Raw genomic sequence first — 14,639 nt, 5'->3', positions numbered from 1 at the left:
AGAAACGGCCATATGGAAGGATGGAGGTAGAGCGTGAAGGGGGGTGGATTAGCGTGGAGGGAGGGAGGGAGGGAGAGTGTGGAAAGGTGTAGAGCGACCGAGGGAGGAGAGAGAGGGACTGTTGAGGGAGCTCCTGGGACCAGGCTTGTTCTGGCAGGCTAATTGAAGCTCTGTGTGGCAGCGGACTCAGAGCTGTCACTCCACTGAAGATCCCATTTGCTGCATTTTGCGGGCTGTGTGGTGAATGCTGATGGCTGTCTCAGAGGCAGCCTCGGAGACCCCCAGACACAGACATGAGGCGGCCGGGTGTCACAGGGGCCCTGCCCTTCAGCACCGGAGCATATGCTGCCCATTCCCCTCACTAACTCTGCACTGATTACTATGATAAGGTCATTCTAATTCCAAACACGTGGAATTTCTGCTAAATGCGAGTAGGATGAATATGAGACATTTTGTTATGGTGGTTTATACATTTGAATAACCTCATACATGCTGAGATTCTCTCTTGTTGGAATAGACAAGATTAAGCCCTCAGCAAGAGCACATAGCTGCAAGGATACAGTGAATAATTTATTATGAATTAAAGCATTCAGTTATGAAAATATGTATTTTATTACAAATACTCAGCTGGTGTTTCATGTTAACACTCACAGAGGAGATTTCATAGTCATTTGGTGGAATAAATGCATAGTAATTTGTAAAAAAAAAAAATATATATACATTCTGAATATAGCAGAATTACTGCTACACGAGAGTAGAGCAGTTTTGTGGTGACGATGGGAGGGAGTTCTTTTGACTTGTGGCCAAGCTGTGTTGCCATGGTAATCAGTGTCAGAAAGGAAAACTGGACTCATGTCATGCATACTGTGTAAGGTTAGTGAATTCTTAATTTGACGTGCTCTAATCAAGCATTAAAAATGTTTCTAATTGGTTGCTATTTACATTCCAAAGCTAGAATGTTAAGCTGCAACATTTTCATTGTCTTTTCTTTTTTGTTGTTCGTGGAATGCCATTTGAGAACTATGAGACGCTGTTATGTTAGGGTCAGTAATGACCAGCGATTGTTATCATATCATTAGTGACTGACATTCTCTCTGCATCTGGATGCTCCAGTCTCTGTCGTTTAGACAAGCCTCTTATTCAGTTGAGGCCCTGTGCCCTTTCTGGTGGCCTGTCCCTGAGCACTAATGAGGTGGCCAGAGGAATGGATGACCCTGGCCTGGACACATTGATCCTTGATCATTAAACACTCCTATGTAGAGGGATTGTCTTAAATGGCCCTACTGCACAGCAATGTGACCAGTTAGAAGTAAAAATACTGTATTAACATTTAAAAAAGATACTCTTAATTTGAAAATTAAAAAAGAAAATTGGCTCATAGTGACAAACATGTGACGGTGACTGTCCCTCAGCCCCCTTGCTGAATTGAGTAGAGGTGGCAGCCCCTCTCCGAGGAACCCACAGGAGCCTCACAACACATCTATGAGACACGATCAGTTCGTCCTCATCCATCCGCTGATGGAGACCGAGACGTCATTCTTCTGGAACCTCCCTGTGGGTTGTATTGATTTCACCTGCTGTCTCCAGCTACAAACATAAAAGGTTGATTTTCTTTCACGACCTGAAAAGAGAAGGGAAAGGGAGGAGGAATTCAATGGGAATTGATGGAATCAAAGTGTCTCTGCCGCACGGCAAAGTAGCAGGCAGATTTTAAATTGTAGATGTTCTATACAATAGGAGCTTCCCTCACTGCTTTGACAAGTTGCTAAGGAAGGCCTGTGTTGTGGTTACAGGCTGTGTTAGCATTCGACAAAGTCTGAGCACCGACTTACGCCTTCAGTTATGTGACACCGTAGGTCTCTTGATAAGGATTCAGAGGTTGGCTGTTCAATGCAGGCTATTGAGGGATCCCCCAGTACCCCGGCATCAGGCAAGGTAGGCTCTCTCTGCCCTCTCTGAGGTTTACGGATGCCTGAAGTCAAACACTAGATTTGGTATTTGATTAGGGAGGATGGGCAGTGGGTGCTTCGAATGACTACTTATTTGCTTTCTTGTATCAGTGGTTACCAGTGTGTCTCTGTTCCATGGCAACCATGTTCATTTGCATGTTAGAGCCTCGTGGGGCTAGGACTGAAGGGACTTCTCCAGCTCAGTGTGGGATTTACTCAAGTTATGTAATAACATCTGTAGTCTATAGTGGACATGAAGAGGTACTATAGGCCCTATACAAGCACAGTGAGTAGTGATGCCATAGCTAACACAGCTGCTGTTGTGCGGAGGAGAAAAAAACATTTGTAACAAGGCTACTGTATGGACTGCATTTTCCTAGGCTTGATTTTGTGTCTCTGCGTGTTTTTGTCGTGCAGCTGCAGCAGGATGGATACAGTCTTCCGTCCCCCGACGCCCTGGCTCAGATCCTACCAGACTACCAGCATCTCTTCGGCTCAGACAAGCCTCCAGCTCCTGGCTCGGTTCCCCAGGGACAGGGCAGACCACCCGACACAGCAGAGGCTACACACAGCACCAAGCCTGGGTACCCCTCTCATGCACACCAAACCTATCAAATACATTTTCAGCACTAATGGCAAACTTCACAATGTCGAGTGATTTCAGCCAACACCGTGGATAGCTTGGGGTTTTTACAGATCTATATTAGCAAGTGTAAAGGTTGTAGGATTTCAGCTGAATACATTTACCCATTTTTTGTTCTCTATTTTCAGACAAACTCTCCCTGACTTTGAGGATGACCCACATATAGCACAAATCACTGACCTCCAAACAAAAGTAAGAACTGTAGCATGCTAAATGACTAAATGTAAACGAGTACCGAATGATTGACACCATACAGTATGTAGGGACACTTCTTTCAGCTGTTAACATGCCATGTTTACAAAACCGTGTTGTATGAGAAACAGGTCAAGAAACCCATTGTTTTAGCCCCTGAGACCTTAGCCTTGAAGCCTGGGTACCCCTCTCATGCACATCAAACCTATCAAATACATTTTCAGCACTAAGGGCAAGCTTCACAACGTGGAGTGATTTCAGCCAACACCGTGGATAGCTTGGGGTTTTTACAGATTTTTGTAGATGCTTTCGTGTACATCCTCGAGACCTACTGTGGAGATGCTGCATGCATGTGTTGCATGTGTTAGCTATGCAGGGTGAGGGAGTGGGAAAGGCTAATGAGGGACCCGTGGTCAGTTGTGTGTGTTGCTTTTGCCAGAGGCATGTTGCTCTGCGGGCTTCAGACACTGAGATGGTGCCTCTCACTGGACAAATTGCTGCTGGCTGCACTCAGCCCTGCCGCTCTAACAGAGCCAGCAGGGAAACATGGAGGCTGGTAGGATAGATGAACATGTCTCACTTTCAGGGGTAGCCCACAGAAAACTGTGCTGGTGAGATGTCCTGTGTCTACATGGAGGAGTTCTACATGCATATCTTGACATTTGCTAAATATTGCAATGTAGAAAGCTTTTTCTGTAGGTGTCAGTGAAGCATAAACATCTCCCTACAACGTATTTCATTTAGAGTAAGATAAATTTAGCCTTCTCTGCATAATTCACTTGGGATGGAAAGTTGACCTCCCTGGACTCTAAAAAGACAATTTCAAGGTGACCCTGCACACACTACAACCTACACACCTCAGTGACAATGGGGAGAAAATCATATATTGCTGTGCACATCCCCCCACACACAGAAAGACACACACATACACGCACACACACATTCTTGAGAAGTGTCTGCCATCTGTCTGTGATGTAATTGTCCTAGAGCTAGTAAGTGTGGCACTGAGGCCTTGAGTGTGTCTTCAAAAAAACCGAGAGGGGGCTGGGGTAGCCCAGTATTCATAAGGAGAGGATAGGTCTGGGTGGGGGGAGGAGGGGGATATTTGACTCAGATGATGTGTCTACTAGACTCATCATGAGGGCCCCTTTCTTCCCATCACACCCCTGGCCCCAGCACAGCCCCTTGTCTCCAGTCTCATCTGCAGTCATGGTTCTCACCTTGTCCCTGCCCTTTCAATTAGGCGCTCAATTTCACCCCAGGGTCCCTGGGGAGCCACATCTAACCCGCCCCTAGATTGGAATCTCCTAATCGGTGATGTCTTCCTCCCTGTGTACCAGGGCCCCCGCTCTCAGCCTCCATTCAGTTCTTTATACAACCTCAGATCCCTGCTGATGGAGTGAAACATGTGAGGTGCTACACAACAAACCAATGCCTTACAAATAGAAAGACCTCACTAAAGAAGGCTCGACAAGTATGGCCCAGCTTCAATTGCTACCAAGTTGAATTCTGAGTCCACTACTGCATTGTTCCAGCTATGGAACGATTATAGATTGAATGCTAGTATTCACATTAGCTGGGGGAAATAATTCTAAGCAAAACCTGTCAATGTGAAGCGCAATGGGGGGAAAACTGAAAAAGATTCTCACGTACTAATGTACGATACATTTTCACAGAATTTACTGTCTGTTTGCAACAATGATAAAAACAACGCAGCGATTCTGCCCGGCTGAATGTGTCAGTGTCACTGGGAGCAGTTTCACTGTGCCGTTTTCTAAACGGGATTTGATTAAGAGGGGTGTCGCTCCATGCATGCATCAGTAGGGCTTAACCCAAATCCCTGGATAAAGCCTTCGTGCCAAAAGACACAGACAGAACAAGGTCTTAAAGTCTCCCTGGAGTTGAGGTGTCAACACATGATTACATTGAACTCCAACCACGGACACGTTTTTGGGGAAATGTAGTCGAATGGCATTTAAGAAGCCAAGCTTCCTGTTAAGTCATAAGTCTGCCTCGCTTTCAAGTCTTACTAATCATCCTTCACATTTACGAAGATAAAGGGAATGAGTTATGGATCCCTGTGACAAATTGTGAGACTTCTTGTAATGCTGTAGTCATAGGCACTGGATGCTGGGCTCCAAGAGCCCTCTAGTGGTGTTAATCTCATACTTTCATCTAGCATTACAGTAAACTGACACAGGCAGGCAGGAAGCACTGTTCAGCATCTGATCTTAATCAAGGATGTCCCTAGGCAAGGGAGTGCCAAAGTAGACCTGCAGACCTGAGGGAGACAGGGTCTAAAATGACCACAGGAAATGGGTTTGTACTCTATATTAACTTTGTGATTGTATCTGCTCTTCCGGTTATCAGAGTGCAGAGTTGAGTAGGGTTGTATATTCTCTGTTCCCACTCAGGAAGTAGAGAACTATCGCACAGCCATGCGCAAAATGGCGGAGGACATTATCACCATGCGATCACAGGTTGTCAGTCTGGAGTCGGACAACAGCCAGCTCCGCAGTGTCCTGACCCTTCACCAGGACCTGGGACGCGACCTGTTGGATGACACAGACATAGATGTCATGACCAAGGCAGAGATCGCCGACCGGATAGGTATATTCTACAACCAGTCTGTAGACACTTTTAACTAAGTTTGCCATCCAGCTGACAGTAGTGGAACTTCCCCATCAGAGCTGTAGTGGAGGCAGGTTTGTGTCATGGACATGGGAGATGGAAAACCACACTGATCCTAGCATGTCTGGTCCCCAGCTGTTTGTGCCATGCTGTGATAAGGCAGCTCATTTAGGCCACCAGGCCTGATAAGCTGTGCAGCCGAGCATCTCTTATCTCCTGAAGGACAGTTTGTGACCCTCAGTAAAAGGACTGAAACGGCATGTTTGAGGCCATCAAAGCAAAAACACCAGATTAAATTCTCTCTTCACAGGCCGAGATAATACTGTGAAAGGATTTAGACGTTGTTGTGAAGATGTGTTTGTCTCAGCTAGACATTTGAATAACTCAGACTTCATGAAGTCTTTGAAAGTCTGAGTTATACTTTCGATCAAACAACCATTTTGGAGATTATCAGCTGAGGGAAAGTACCGTTAGATGTCAATTTAAACCCCACACAGTGTTGTTAATGATCATTCTGAAGTAGAAGTTAATAGTATTGTACACTGACGCAAACGGCGTAATTTATGATTAACTCGGTAGCAACAGGATTTTACAGTGTATGCTCATGTTGTTAATGATCATTCTGAAGTAGAAGTTAATAGTATTGTACACTGACGCAAACAGCATAATATATGATTAACTCGGTAGCAACAGCATTTTACAGTGTATGCTCATGTTGCGTCCAATGAGTTTTGTTGTGTCATGTGTATGCTCTTGTTTGGTGTGGACAGCCTCTCTGAAGTTTAAGCTGGCCAGTGAGACCAGCAAGGCTTCCTCCCAGAGAGACAAAATCCAGCAGATGCAGAATGACCTTATCCGAGTGAGCAGTCAGGCCAACACACACACACACTTATGCACACACACGCACACACACATACACACTTATGCACACACAAGCACTCCATGTCCAACTCGTACATCCCTCACACATCCGATCTCAATCGAAATAAGAAACAGTGTACTATGCGTGTTTGTTTGTTTTCTGCAGAAGAATGACAGAGAGAAGGAGCTGTTGAGACTTCAGAGGGCCCATGAGCAGCAGCAGGAGGCTCTGCAGAGCTACCAGAGCCGTGTGGCCAAGCTGGGAGTCCTGGAGACCACAGTCCGGCAGCAGGAGAAGGTGCCCATGCGGAATCCCCCGACAGAACCCATCTTCCTGGACCAAAGACTTCCATCAATCTCGACGTTTAGATTGTGTATCCTCTGTGCCCCACGACAGGTCATCGAGAAGATGGAGAAGGTTCTGGATAATAAACTGACTGAGAAGAATAAAGAGAACTCAGAGAGGGAACTCAGAGAAAGGGGGAGGAAAACTACTTGGAAAAGGTCAACAGGTGAGTCATCGTAGACATTCCTGTGCCAGGGCACTCCAATGAGAACCAGCAGGAATGTACAGCACGTGCTAAGGGAAAAGCGGCGGCCTGTGTGTGACCAGCAGGGGAGGATGACAGCAGAAAGGCAGAGATAGAGTCGGCTCTGGCGGCAGAGAACTCCCGCCTCAGAGGGGAACTGGAGAAGATGCGACAGCAGCAAGCCCCTATCATCATCCAACAGCCGCCACAGGTGAACATCACACCGAACCCTCACACATACATTTACATTTAGTCATTTAGCAGACGCTCTTATCCAGAGCGACTTACAGTAAGTACGGGGACATTCCCCCAGAGGCAAGTAGGGTGAAGTGCCTTGCCCAAGGACACAACGTCATTTTGCATGGCCGGGAATCGAACTGGCAACCTTCAGATTACTAGCCCGATTCCCTAACCGCTCAGCCACCTGACTCCCTGCACTACAGTACATTGCTGAAAACCAAATTGATGTGAGATATACAGGTGTGTGTGTGTGTGTGATTGTGCGACTCTTCTCCTTTAACACAGGATGCTTTCCCCGACAAAGAGAAACTGAGTTTGCTGAGTCAACTGGAGAAGGTAGAGTCAAGAGTACGGGCTCTGGAGACACAGGTAGACTCATAAATTCAGAAACTTTATGATCAGCATGATAAACAATATATGATACACATACCATGCAATACACATCTCATCAGGGTATTTGTATTAAAGCTGGAAGAGAACTCTAAACGTTGGGGCAGGCAGAAACAGGAGATGTTGACCAAACTGAGTGAATATAAATGTGGCTTCGCACGGACATCCACCACAATCCTGCATGATCTTCCCCTGGTCAGTGCAGCTGCATTACTCTCTTCAGATTCCATACTGGTCAGTGGGTATGTGTTCACAAACCAACAGTGTTAGAACCTTCCAGTTAACAGTCTGTTTTCCACAGGAGAGTGTGTCTGACTCCTTGATGGATCGTAGGCGACACAGACAGCTGAAGCCTATGAAATGACCTTCACCTCGTAGTGTGAATCTACAAAAACCAATAACGCAATCAAGGAAGACATGAAGAATTATTTTTACAAAATGAGTTTAATTTTTTATTTTAGCACAGTTGTTTAGGTTGTAACAATAAATGACATTTTAAAAGATAAACTTTTTCAATGTTTTATTCCAACATTTTATTCGTCTGGGAGTCTAAGGAGTGGTTATGAACCATAGTAATCTATGAGGTAACCCAACACAGCCTAACATCATCATACTGGGTCATTGTGTACTGTGTAGGGGCTTCAAGGTCAGCAGAATAGGCTTCTCAGGCAGCAGAATGAGCTCAAAGGTACTCTGCACCTCAACCTGACGCTGTTTCTCCACCCGGAAGTTCTCCAACATCTGCGATGGCGGGACACATAAGTTAACAATATTCAATGTAATATTCCTTTTTCTGTCACATGACATTCTATTTTAATAACGGGGCGAGAAGGAAAAGAAAGAGATCGCTTCTCACGTGGATGAGGAACAGCTGCATCTCCGTCTCAGCAATCCTCCGGCCCAGACACTGGCGAGGCCCAAAGCCGAAGCCCAGGCTCCTGAAGTAGTGGCTCTCTGTCCTGAGCCAGCGGGAGGGTCGGTACTCCTCAGGCCTGGGGAACACTCCAGGGTCTCTGCCCATGGCATACAGACCCAGCTGGACAAGAGTCTGGCCACAGACACACACAAACACACACGCACAGTCGCACGCGTGATGTTATTATGGAGAGAGAGCAGGCCAACTTCAACACCTCGTTAAACAAAATCAACACATAAAAATGTCACCTTTTGAAGGATCGTCTGAGTTCTTATTTTTGAGTCTTACCCCAGATGGTATGTGGTAGTTTTGAATAACGATGTCTTCTGTTATGTATCGCTGCAAACTCACTGCAACAGGATATAGTCTGAAAACGAAGAGACCGTTTTTCCCAAAGTGACACTTCACCCGTGATGCCAGAAGGTGGCAGTGTTGCAATCATGACAAATCTCAACGTACTTCAGGTTTGTTTTGTGACCATGCAATCATATAATAAATGTCATAATAATGACCCTCTGAGCAGTGCACCTGTCGTAATGGTTTGCTTACCTCAGTGATTCCTTCAGGGCTCCTTTGATCAGAGGCACCCTCTTCAGCATCTCCAGGATATCTCCCTGGGTGGACTCCCTGGCGGCTGCCACCTCTGCCCGAAGCTCCTCCTGTAGATCTGGGTGCTTGGCCAGCTCGTACAGGGTCCACAGCAGAGTGACGGATGTCTGCAATGACCAACACAGTACAGTGTTTGTGTCTCCACTGTGTAAAAAAACGAAACAAAAAACCTGCTGGATTTCATCCTGGGCTGTGTGGGTTACCGTGTCTACCCCTCCAGCCATCAGCTCTGTCACGCTGGCCTTGATGTCCTCGATGGACAACTTGTCGAGCATCAGCAGGCTAGCCAGGACCCCGGGGTATTTCCCATGGCTGCCTGTCTCCTGTCGCAGCTCTTTGTAGCTGTTCTGGATGCAGCGGTCGGCTGCAGAGGCACACACCCACACCTTCATGTTACTACATGACGGAGCACGTCCTCTCCACTGACACACATGCAGCCCACCGTGCCGTCCATGGCTGAGTTAGTATGCTGTTATAATAACAATGTTTCAATACACGGTTCCTTGGTCGTCCTGGTTGGCCCTACCATGGTTGAATATGCCGTCCCAGGCCTCCACGTGGTCCCTCCACACCTTGGCCCCGATCCTCTTCAGCAGGGCTGGGGGGATGAACAGCATGGGCGAGGTGGTCTTGAACATCAGGGAGATGCAGTCGATGAAGTGCTGGGCTTCAGGGTCGATGTAGTCCAACATTAGTCCCAGGCGCTCCCCGTACAGCACTGAGCTGACAGCTGCACAGGACCCAGGATATGGAGTTAAATGAGGGACGATAATATTTTGCATTTGTAAAAAAGGTTTACATCTGTAAAAAAAAAAAGTGTTGGTCAAAACTTTTTCACAATTACACAAAATATTTGTACACATACAAAAAATAATCTACAGATGCAAAACTTTGACCAACAAAAACAAAAAATATGTTGGTCTGAAAAAAAGAAAGGGATTGGACACACTGGGCCAAACTTTTAACATTAGGTCATTGTAGATGATGAAAGATCTTACATTCTAGTGCATATTTGAAGAGTTCTTGAGAGAGATCGGTGGTCCATTTGTTCTGTCCACTTCTCTCTATCTTTTTATAAACACGGGCCACAAAGTCCTGGCCTACCTCATCCAAGAGAGGTACAAAGTTTCCAACTACCTTGGGAGAGATTACCTCCCTGTTCAGAATCACCCTGTTGCTCCGCCAGTCCTCTCCGTTTCTATAGAAAGAGAGAGATTGTTCCGCTTATCTACAATAGGACCTGGTGAGGCTGCATTTGCTTTTTGGAAAAAACATTATCTCTGGAGAGGTGACAGGTTAAAGACTGAGGAATGACTGTAAAATGAGAGGTTGAAATGAGATAGAGAGGTGGGATGAGTAGCGATGGTCCAGACAATGCACATACTTGAGCAGGACTCCATATTTGCGATTCCTGTAGTCTCTGTATGCTGTCCAGGCTTCCACTTTGAGCCTTTTTGGGTAGTGGCCCTCTGCTTTGAACAGGATAGCAGCATCTTCTGGGTTGATGATGTTCACACTCTCATAATAACCTATTTTCTCTCTGTTGTGGAAGGAGATAAAAGTATTGTGACATTTTTTGTTTATAACAGAGAATTACCCCAAACAAGTAATGCAAGGGTAGATTTTCATGTTCTGTCTACCGCATACAGACATACAGACAGTGAACCGATAGAGTTGAGTGTTCCTAGCTTCTGTGGACAGGGGCAACATCTCCAAATATAGTTACCAAGTACCTGTAAATGGGTCCAAAAGTGTTGAAGTTGTGCACCATGATGCGGTGGATGTTCCTGAAGCCGTCAAGTTTCCAAAAGCTGTAAAGGCTGGCCACGCCGCTCTTCCAGAGCCCCGGGATCTCACCGAAGGCCCGTATGGTGGGGCTGCTGTCTGTGTACGCCGTCTGTCGGGCCATGGGCAAACTGCTGCTGTGGCAGACCCCGACCTCTGCCAGTCTTTCGAACCAGGACAGAGGCTGTACCACGGTACTGCGCCTTACTCTCCACCCAGCCATCATAGCATCTGTGTCTCTCCCCTTCAGCTCTCACTCCTCCTCTGTCTCTCTGCCAGGGACATCTGGATGACGGCAGAGGTGGATCTTGATATGCACCTTCAGTGAGCTGATGACATGCTTGTTTTGCTGGGGATATTGAACCACAGCATGGGTCAGTCATAACAAAGTGAGGACTTTGGGGTGTTTTAGAGCAATCTCTGAAACAACTAGTTTACTGTCTGAACTAACCTTTACACTATATATCAATACACCATAGTTTAGCAGTGACTGTAAGTAATACTGTAATCATTCAGAAAGTAAATGTATCTCAAAATAGCTTTTACATATAACCATGAACTGTTTATTTACCATACACACATCAAGGTATTTCAAGGTTGTCTAACATTATAATATTCTTCTAACAGCAGAACCATGCACCAGAATATAGCATTCTATTAAATACAGTCCTGGCCTTTGGACCTTGGTTGAGTGTTTTCTTTCTAAACAGCTGTGTGGTGGAAGGCCATAAGGTGAGAGAGTCAAAGGGTGACCTTGTGCTGTCTATTATGTATCTGAAAAGATTTGCTTAGGTAAAGGTAGGGAGTCAGGTGGCTGAGCGGTGAGGGAATCGGGCGAGTAATCCGAAGGTTGCCAGTTCGATTCCCGGTCAAGCCAACTGACGTTGTGTCCTTGGGCAAGGCACTTCACCCTACTTGCCTCGGGGGAATGTCCCTGTAAGTCGCTCTGGATAAGAGCGTCTGCTAAATGACTAAATGTAAATGTAAAGCAAACAACTGATACATCAATGAAATCCATGAATTTTATTATAAAAACATGCACATAACAGACACTGATTTAAAATGTGAAATGTCAGCAGCAGAAATTACACTTGCACAGAATACTACAATACAAAATTATTCAACGTTAACATGATATCTCGACGACTGAAATAAATAAAGGAATCTTGTCAGCAAACTTCTATTGTTCCAACACATCTTGTGGTAAGCTATTTCAAAATCAACTTTTCCTTTTAAAATATAACATTTCTGTTTGTGCAAAGACTTATTTCCTAATGAGTTTAATAAGGCCCTCCAGCTTCATGGCCGTTTTCAGCTCCCCCTGGACCTTCAGTCTTCCACTGGTGTAGGCAGCGTAGGGGCGCAAGCTGCCCTCAAACATGGCCAGCAGGTCCTCGTCACTCATACTGAGTGTGACGTCAGGCTTCTGATCTGGGAGTCCGGTCCCAGCCGAGCCACCGCCTAAACAGAAAGACAGACATTACATTTACATTTAGTCATTTAGCAGACGCTCTTATCCAGAGCGACTTACAGTAAGTACAGACAAGGCAAGTAGGCAAATAGGGTGAAGTGCCTTGCCCAAGGACACAATGTCATTTGGCACGGCCAGGAATCGAACCAGCAACCTTCTGATTCATAGACCGCTCAGCCATCTGACTCCATATACATCTAGACATGCAATATCACAGGGTTGCACAGTTTATCCACACTTCTAAATACATTTCCGGCAGCCACAAGCAGCCAATACCTTGGCTCAGATCCACGTAGCAGATACTGTCCTGTCCGTCTGAGGAGCTGATGTGAAACTGGAAGCAGGCCCCCACCTGGCTGACCAGGGACTCTGACAGGAACAACTTCACCACCCCCAGCAGCTCCTCTACTGAGCCAGGCCTGGCCGCAGCCTGGGGAGCCACGCTCAGCTCATCTGTAAGGCTCACGGTGTCTTCTGACAACGCACAGACAGACTATCAAAAACAACACGGGATCAAAGCAAAACAGGACAGGAGGTGGAGGTGTGAATTACCTTTGTTTGTCTGGATTTCACTTTTACCCAGGAAGTGCATAGCTAGCTGCTGGATGGGGCCAGCCAGGCCTTCCAGGCCAGGCACAGATGGAGGCATGATGAACTGTCCTGTGCAGTCCTCTGGGGCTTTCAGCACAGCCCCCACCATCAGCTCCACCCTGTCCACCTCCAGCCCCCAGGGGCGAGTCATCTCATTGATGTCCATCTACAACCAAGAAGTAAGGACATCTAGTAGTGCTAAAAAGTTATGTGTTTGTGTCTTTTTTCAGAATATAAATTGACGCTCAAGCAGATCTTGAAAGGTACTCACCCCGAGGTACTCCCCCAGTTTGATTTTCTCAGTCTGGATCTCTCTTACAGTCTTCTTACCGAGGCAGTGGGTCATGGCGTTCTGTGCAGTGAGCCGTGTTGAGGCATTCAGGTCCTGCACTGCCACCACTGACATGACTGGGCTCCAGATCCTGAACTGGATGTCTGCTCCAACGGACACCAGACCTCCATCCTGAGTGGTCACCTGGCACAGAGGAGGAGAGGGTAGCAAAATCAGTGATTTCATTCCTTGCTTAGATGCAGCCACAGTTATGGCTTGGAGCCACAGGGGTGCAAGTACCATGTTGGGCAAATAGGATTATTATACAGTATATCAAATGAAAGCTCTCAATTAGATACTTTCAGTGCCAAAAGGACACAAGTGAATTTACATTAATTAAAAGAAAATTAAAAAGGCGTAACTGTAAAAGTGGGGCATTGCAAAACCGGTTTTGGCTCTCCTGTAAAACTATAAATCTGATATAATGCATGTATGCGAATTTGACTCCAAGCCCTCGGGGAGAGAATTTGATGATGGGACAGTGCTATGAGTGTTGCTTACAATACAGGGAGGGATGTTGAAGGCTCGAGTGCGTAGATCCACCCTCTGCCACTGGTCGATGAGAGGCAGCACCAGGACTATTCCAGGACCCTTCGGAGGACGTACTCGACCCAGACGGAACACCACTACCCTCTCGTAGTTAGGCACAGCCTGCCACACAAGACATCTCTCTTTACAAATGATGAATCCATCAGACAGTGCAACCATTCACAAATGTTTGCATGGAAATATCTGAAGAAGAAGACTTTTTATGTGAAGGCGACCTACTTTCAAAACAAACCATCCAGATATAGGGAAGGTGAGGAAGATACAGATATAAACCAAGAAGGTGACAATCAGGTTACAAATCCAGGACACGCATCCCTGAGAAGTGTCTGGGAAAGAACAATACTCACAATCACGTTACCTAGTTAGATACGTAGTAATTATTCAGATCCACCCACAGAGAAGGATCACAGCGTAGCTAGCTAACTCAAGCTAGCCCTGTCATTTAGCCCTGTATCATATGCTACAAGCTTTCTCAGCATCAAGGATGCTACTTTAGCTCACTTACCAGTGTAGTTGTTATCGCTCACTTTAGGGATGTAATCAAATGAATGTCCTTTATGAAGGAACTGTTTTTGCCCAAAGTTCTCTGGATCCACAAATAAGCCAGTGCTGGAAACCAAGTCTCTCTGTAGAAGAGACTCATACCGATACCCAGAGGACGATTTATTGAACATTTTGGTGTAAATTATGTCGCATAAACCTTGTTAAATATGATTACTGTCTGTGAAGTTACCATCAAACGCATGGCCTCACAATACCTTTCAATTCAATCTAGCTACAGCTGTTTGATTTGGTCTTTCTTCCTTTGCCAAACAAGGTTGACTGACACTTCCGTGTTTTGGTTGTTGCTCTTAGGAAATGTTGCACTTTAGATAGATCAGGTGGAAGTGCAGCTCCCTCTACAGGAAAGACTGTGTTTTCATGAACATGACAGCGGACTTCTCATGGACA

At 46.0% G+C, this 14,639-nt stretch overlaps 4 protein-coding genes across 9 annotated transcripts in view; 2 read left to right on the top strand and 2 right to left on the bottom strand.

The window, feature by feature from the left end:
• The window catches only part of LOC134020670 (coiled-coil domain-containing protein 33-like), a 40,065-nt gene extending 39,700 nt beyond the window's left edge, over positions 1 to 365 (top strand). The window contains exon 15 of the mRNA XM_062460832.1: positions 264 to 365. Coding sequence (XP_062316816.1) covers positions 264 to 365 — 102 coding nt within the window. The remainder of the gene's footprint in view (positions 1 to 263) is intronic.
• Positions 366 to 1,829: 1,464 nt separating this feature from the next.
• Positions 1,830 to 7,937, top strand: ccdc33 (coiled-coil domain containing 33). Of its 6 annotated transcripts, none has more exons than XR_009930517.1 (11): positions 1,831 to 1,935; positions 2,367 to 2,533; positions 2,721 to 2,784; positions 5,199 to 5,394; positions 6,186 to 6,274; positions 6,443 to 6,574; positions 6,674 to 6,788; positions 6,890 to 7,017; positions 7,332 to 7,415; positions 7,499 to 7,631; positions 7,738 to 7,874. XR_009930517.1 is itself a non-coding variant. In XM_062462345.1 (11 exons), the coding sequence occupies exons 1-11, from the start codon at positions 1,891 to 1,893 to the stop codon at positions 7,798 to 7,800; spliced, it is 1,200 nt and encodes a 399-aa protein (XP_062318329.1). In that variant the 5' UTR covers positions 1,837 to 1,890; the 3' UTR covers positions 7,801 to 7,937. The 6 variants fall into 6 exon arrangements, 5 of the variants coding, with proteins under 5 accessions (XP_062318331.1, XP_062318328.1, XP_062318327.1 ...); XM_062462345.1 differs by having other exon boundaries at positions 1,837 to 1,935; positions 7,515 to 7,631; positions 7,738 to 7,937; XM_062462347.1 differs by lacking the exon at positions 7,738 to 7,874 and having other exon boundaries at positions 1,830 to 1,935; positions 7,499 to 7,643.
• LOC134021467 (cholesterol side-chain cleavage enzyme, mitochondrial) lies at positions 7,873 to 11,054 on the bottom strand. The gene is made up of 9 exons (XM_062462342.1): positions 10,695 to 11,054; positions 10,346 to 10,501; positions 9,960 to 10,159; positions 9,488 to 9,691; positions 9,165 to 9,325; positions 8,902 to 9,068; positions 8,641 to 8,719; positions 8,293 to 8,484; positions 7,873 to 8,177 (listed from the first exon to the last, which is right to left on the bottom strand). The coding sequence occupies exons 1-9, from the start codon at positions 10,970 to 10,972 to the stop codon at positions 8,055 to 8,057; spliced, it is 1,560 nt and encodes a 519-aa protein (XP_062318326.1). The 5' UTR covers positions 10,973 to 11,054; the 3' UTR covers positions 7,873 to 8,054.
• A 700-nt stretch (positions 11,055 to 11,754) lies between these two features.
• Positions 11,755 to 14,531, bottom strand: stoml1 (stomatin (EPB72)-like 1). The gene is made up of 7 exons (XM_062462341.1): positions 14,194 to 14,531; positions 13,908 to 14,014; positions 13,641 to 13,790; positions 13,080 to 13,283; positions 12,770 to 12,974; positions 12,494 to 12,691; positions 11,755 to 12,207 (listed from the first exon to the last, which is right to left on the bottom strand). Exons 1-7 carry the CDS (start codon positions 14,360 to 14,362, stop codon positions 12,011 to 12,013), a joined length of 1,230 nt encoding a protein of 409 aa, XP_062318325.1. The 5' UTR covers positions 14,363 to 14,531; the 3' UTR covers positions 11,755 to 12,010.
• Between the last annotated feature and the right edge of the window lie 108 nt (positions 14,532 to 14,639).

The sequence above is a fragment of the Osmerus eperlanus genome, chromosome 5 (genome assembly GCF_963692335.1).
Source record: "Osmerus eperlanus chromosome 5, fOsmEpe2.1, whole genome shotgun sequence".
Lineage (NCBI taxonomy): Eukaryota > Metazoa > Chordata > Actinopteri > Osmeriformes > Osmeridae > Osmerus > Osmerus eperlanus.
The sequence above is the reverse complement of the archived record's forward strand: the minus strand, read 5'-3'. Positions and strand labels throughout refer to the sequence as shown.

Bases quoted from the DNA above. Each gene is read 5' to 3' on its own strand.
- ccdc33 (XM_062462343.1), top strand. From the start codon at position 1,891: ATGCAGGCTATTGAGGGATCCCCCAGTACCCCGGCATCAGGCAAG. The intron at 2,785-5,198 runs GTAAGAACTGTA...GTTCCCACTCAG, and splicing joins TCACTGACCTCCAAACAAAA to GAAGTAGAGAACTATCGCAC. The intron at 6,575-6,673 runs GTGCCCATGCGG...GCCCCACGACAG, and splicing joins CAGTCCGGCAGCAGGAGAAG to GTCATCGAGAAGATGGAGAA.
- LOC134021467 (XM_062462342.1), bottom strand. From the start codon at position 10,972: ATGATGGCTGGGTGGAGAGTAAGGCGCAGTACCGTGGTACAGCCTCTG. The intron at 10,160-10,345 runs GTATGTGCATTG...CTCTTTCTATAG, and splicing joins AAATATGGAGTCCTGCTCAA to AAACGGAGAGGACTGGCGGA. The intron at 9,692-9,959 runs GTAAGATCTTTC...GGTCCTGTGCAG, and splicing joins CTTCAAATATGCACTAGAAT to CTGTCAGCTCAGTGCTGTAC.
- stoml1 (XM_062462341.1), bottom strand. From the start codon at position 14,362: ATGTTCAATAAATCGTCCTCTGGGTATCGGTATGAGTCTCTTCTACAG. The intron at 13,284-13,640 runs GTAAGCAACACT...CCTCTGTGCCAG, and splicing joins TCAACATCCCTCCCTGTATT to GTGACCACTCAGGATGGAGG. The intron at 12,692-12,769 runs GTAATTCACACC...GTGCGTTGTCAG, and splicing joins TGAAATCCAGACAAACAAAG to AAGACACCGTGAGCCTTACA.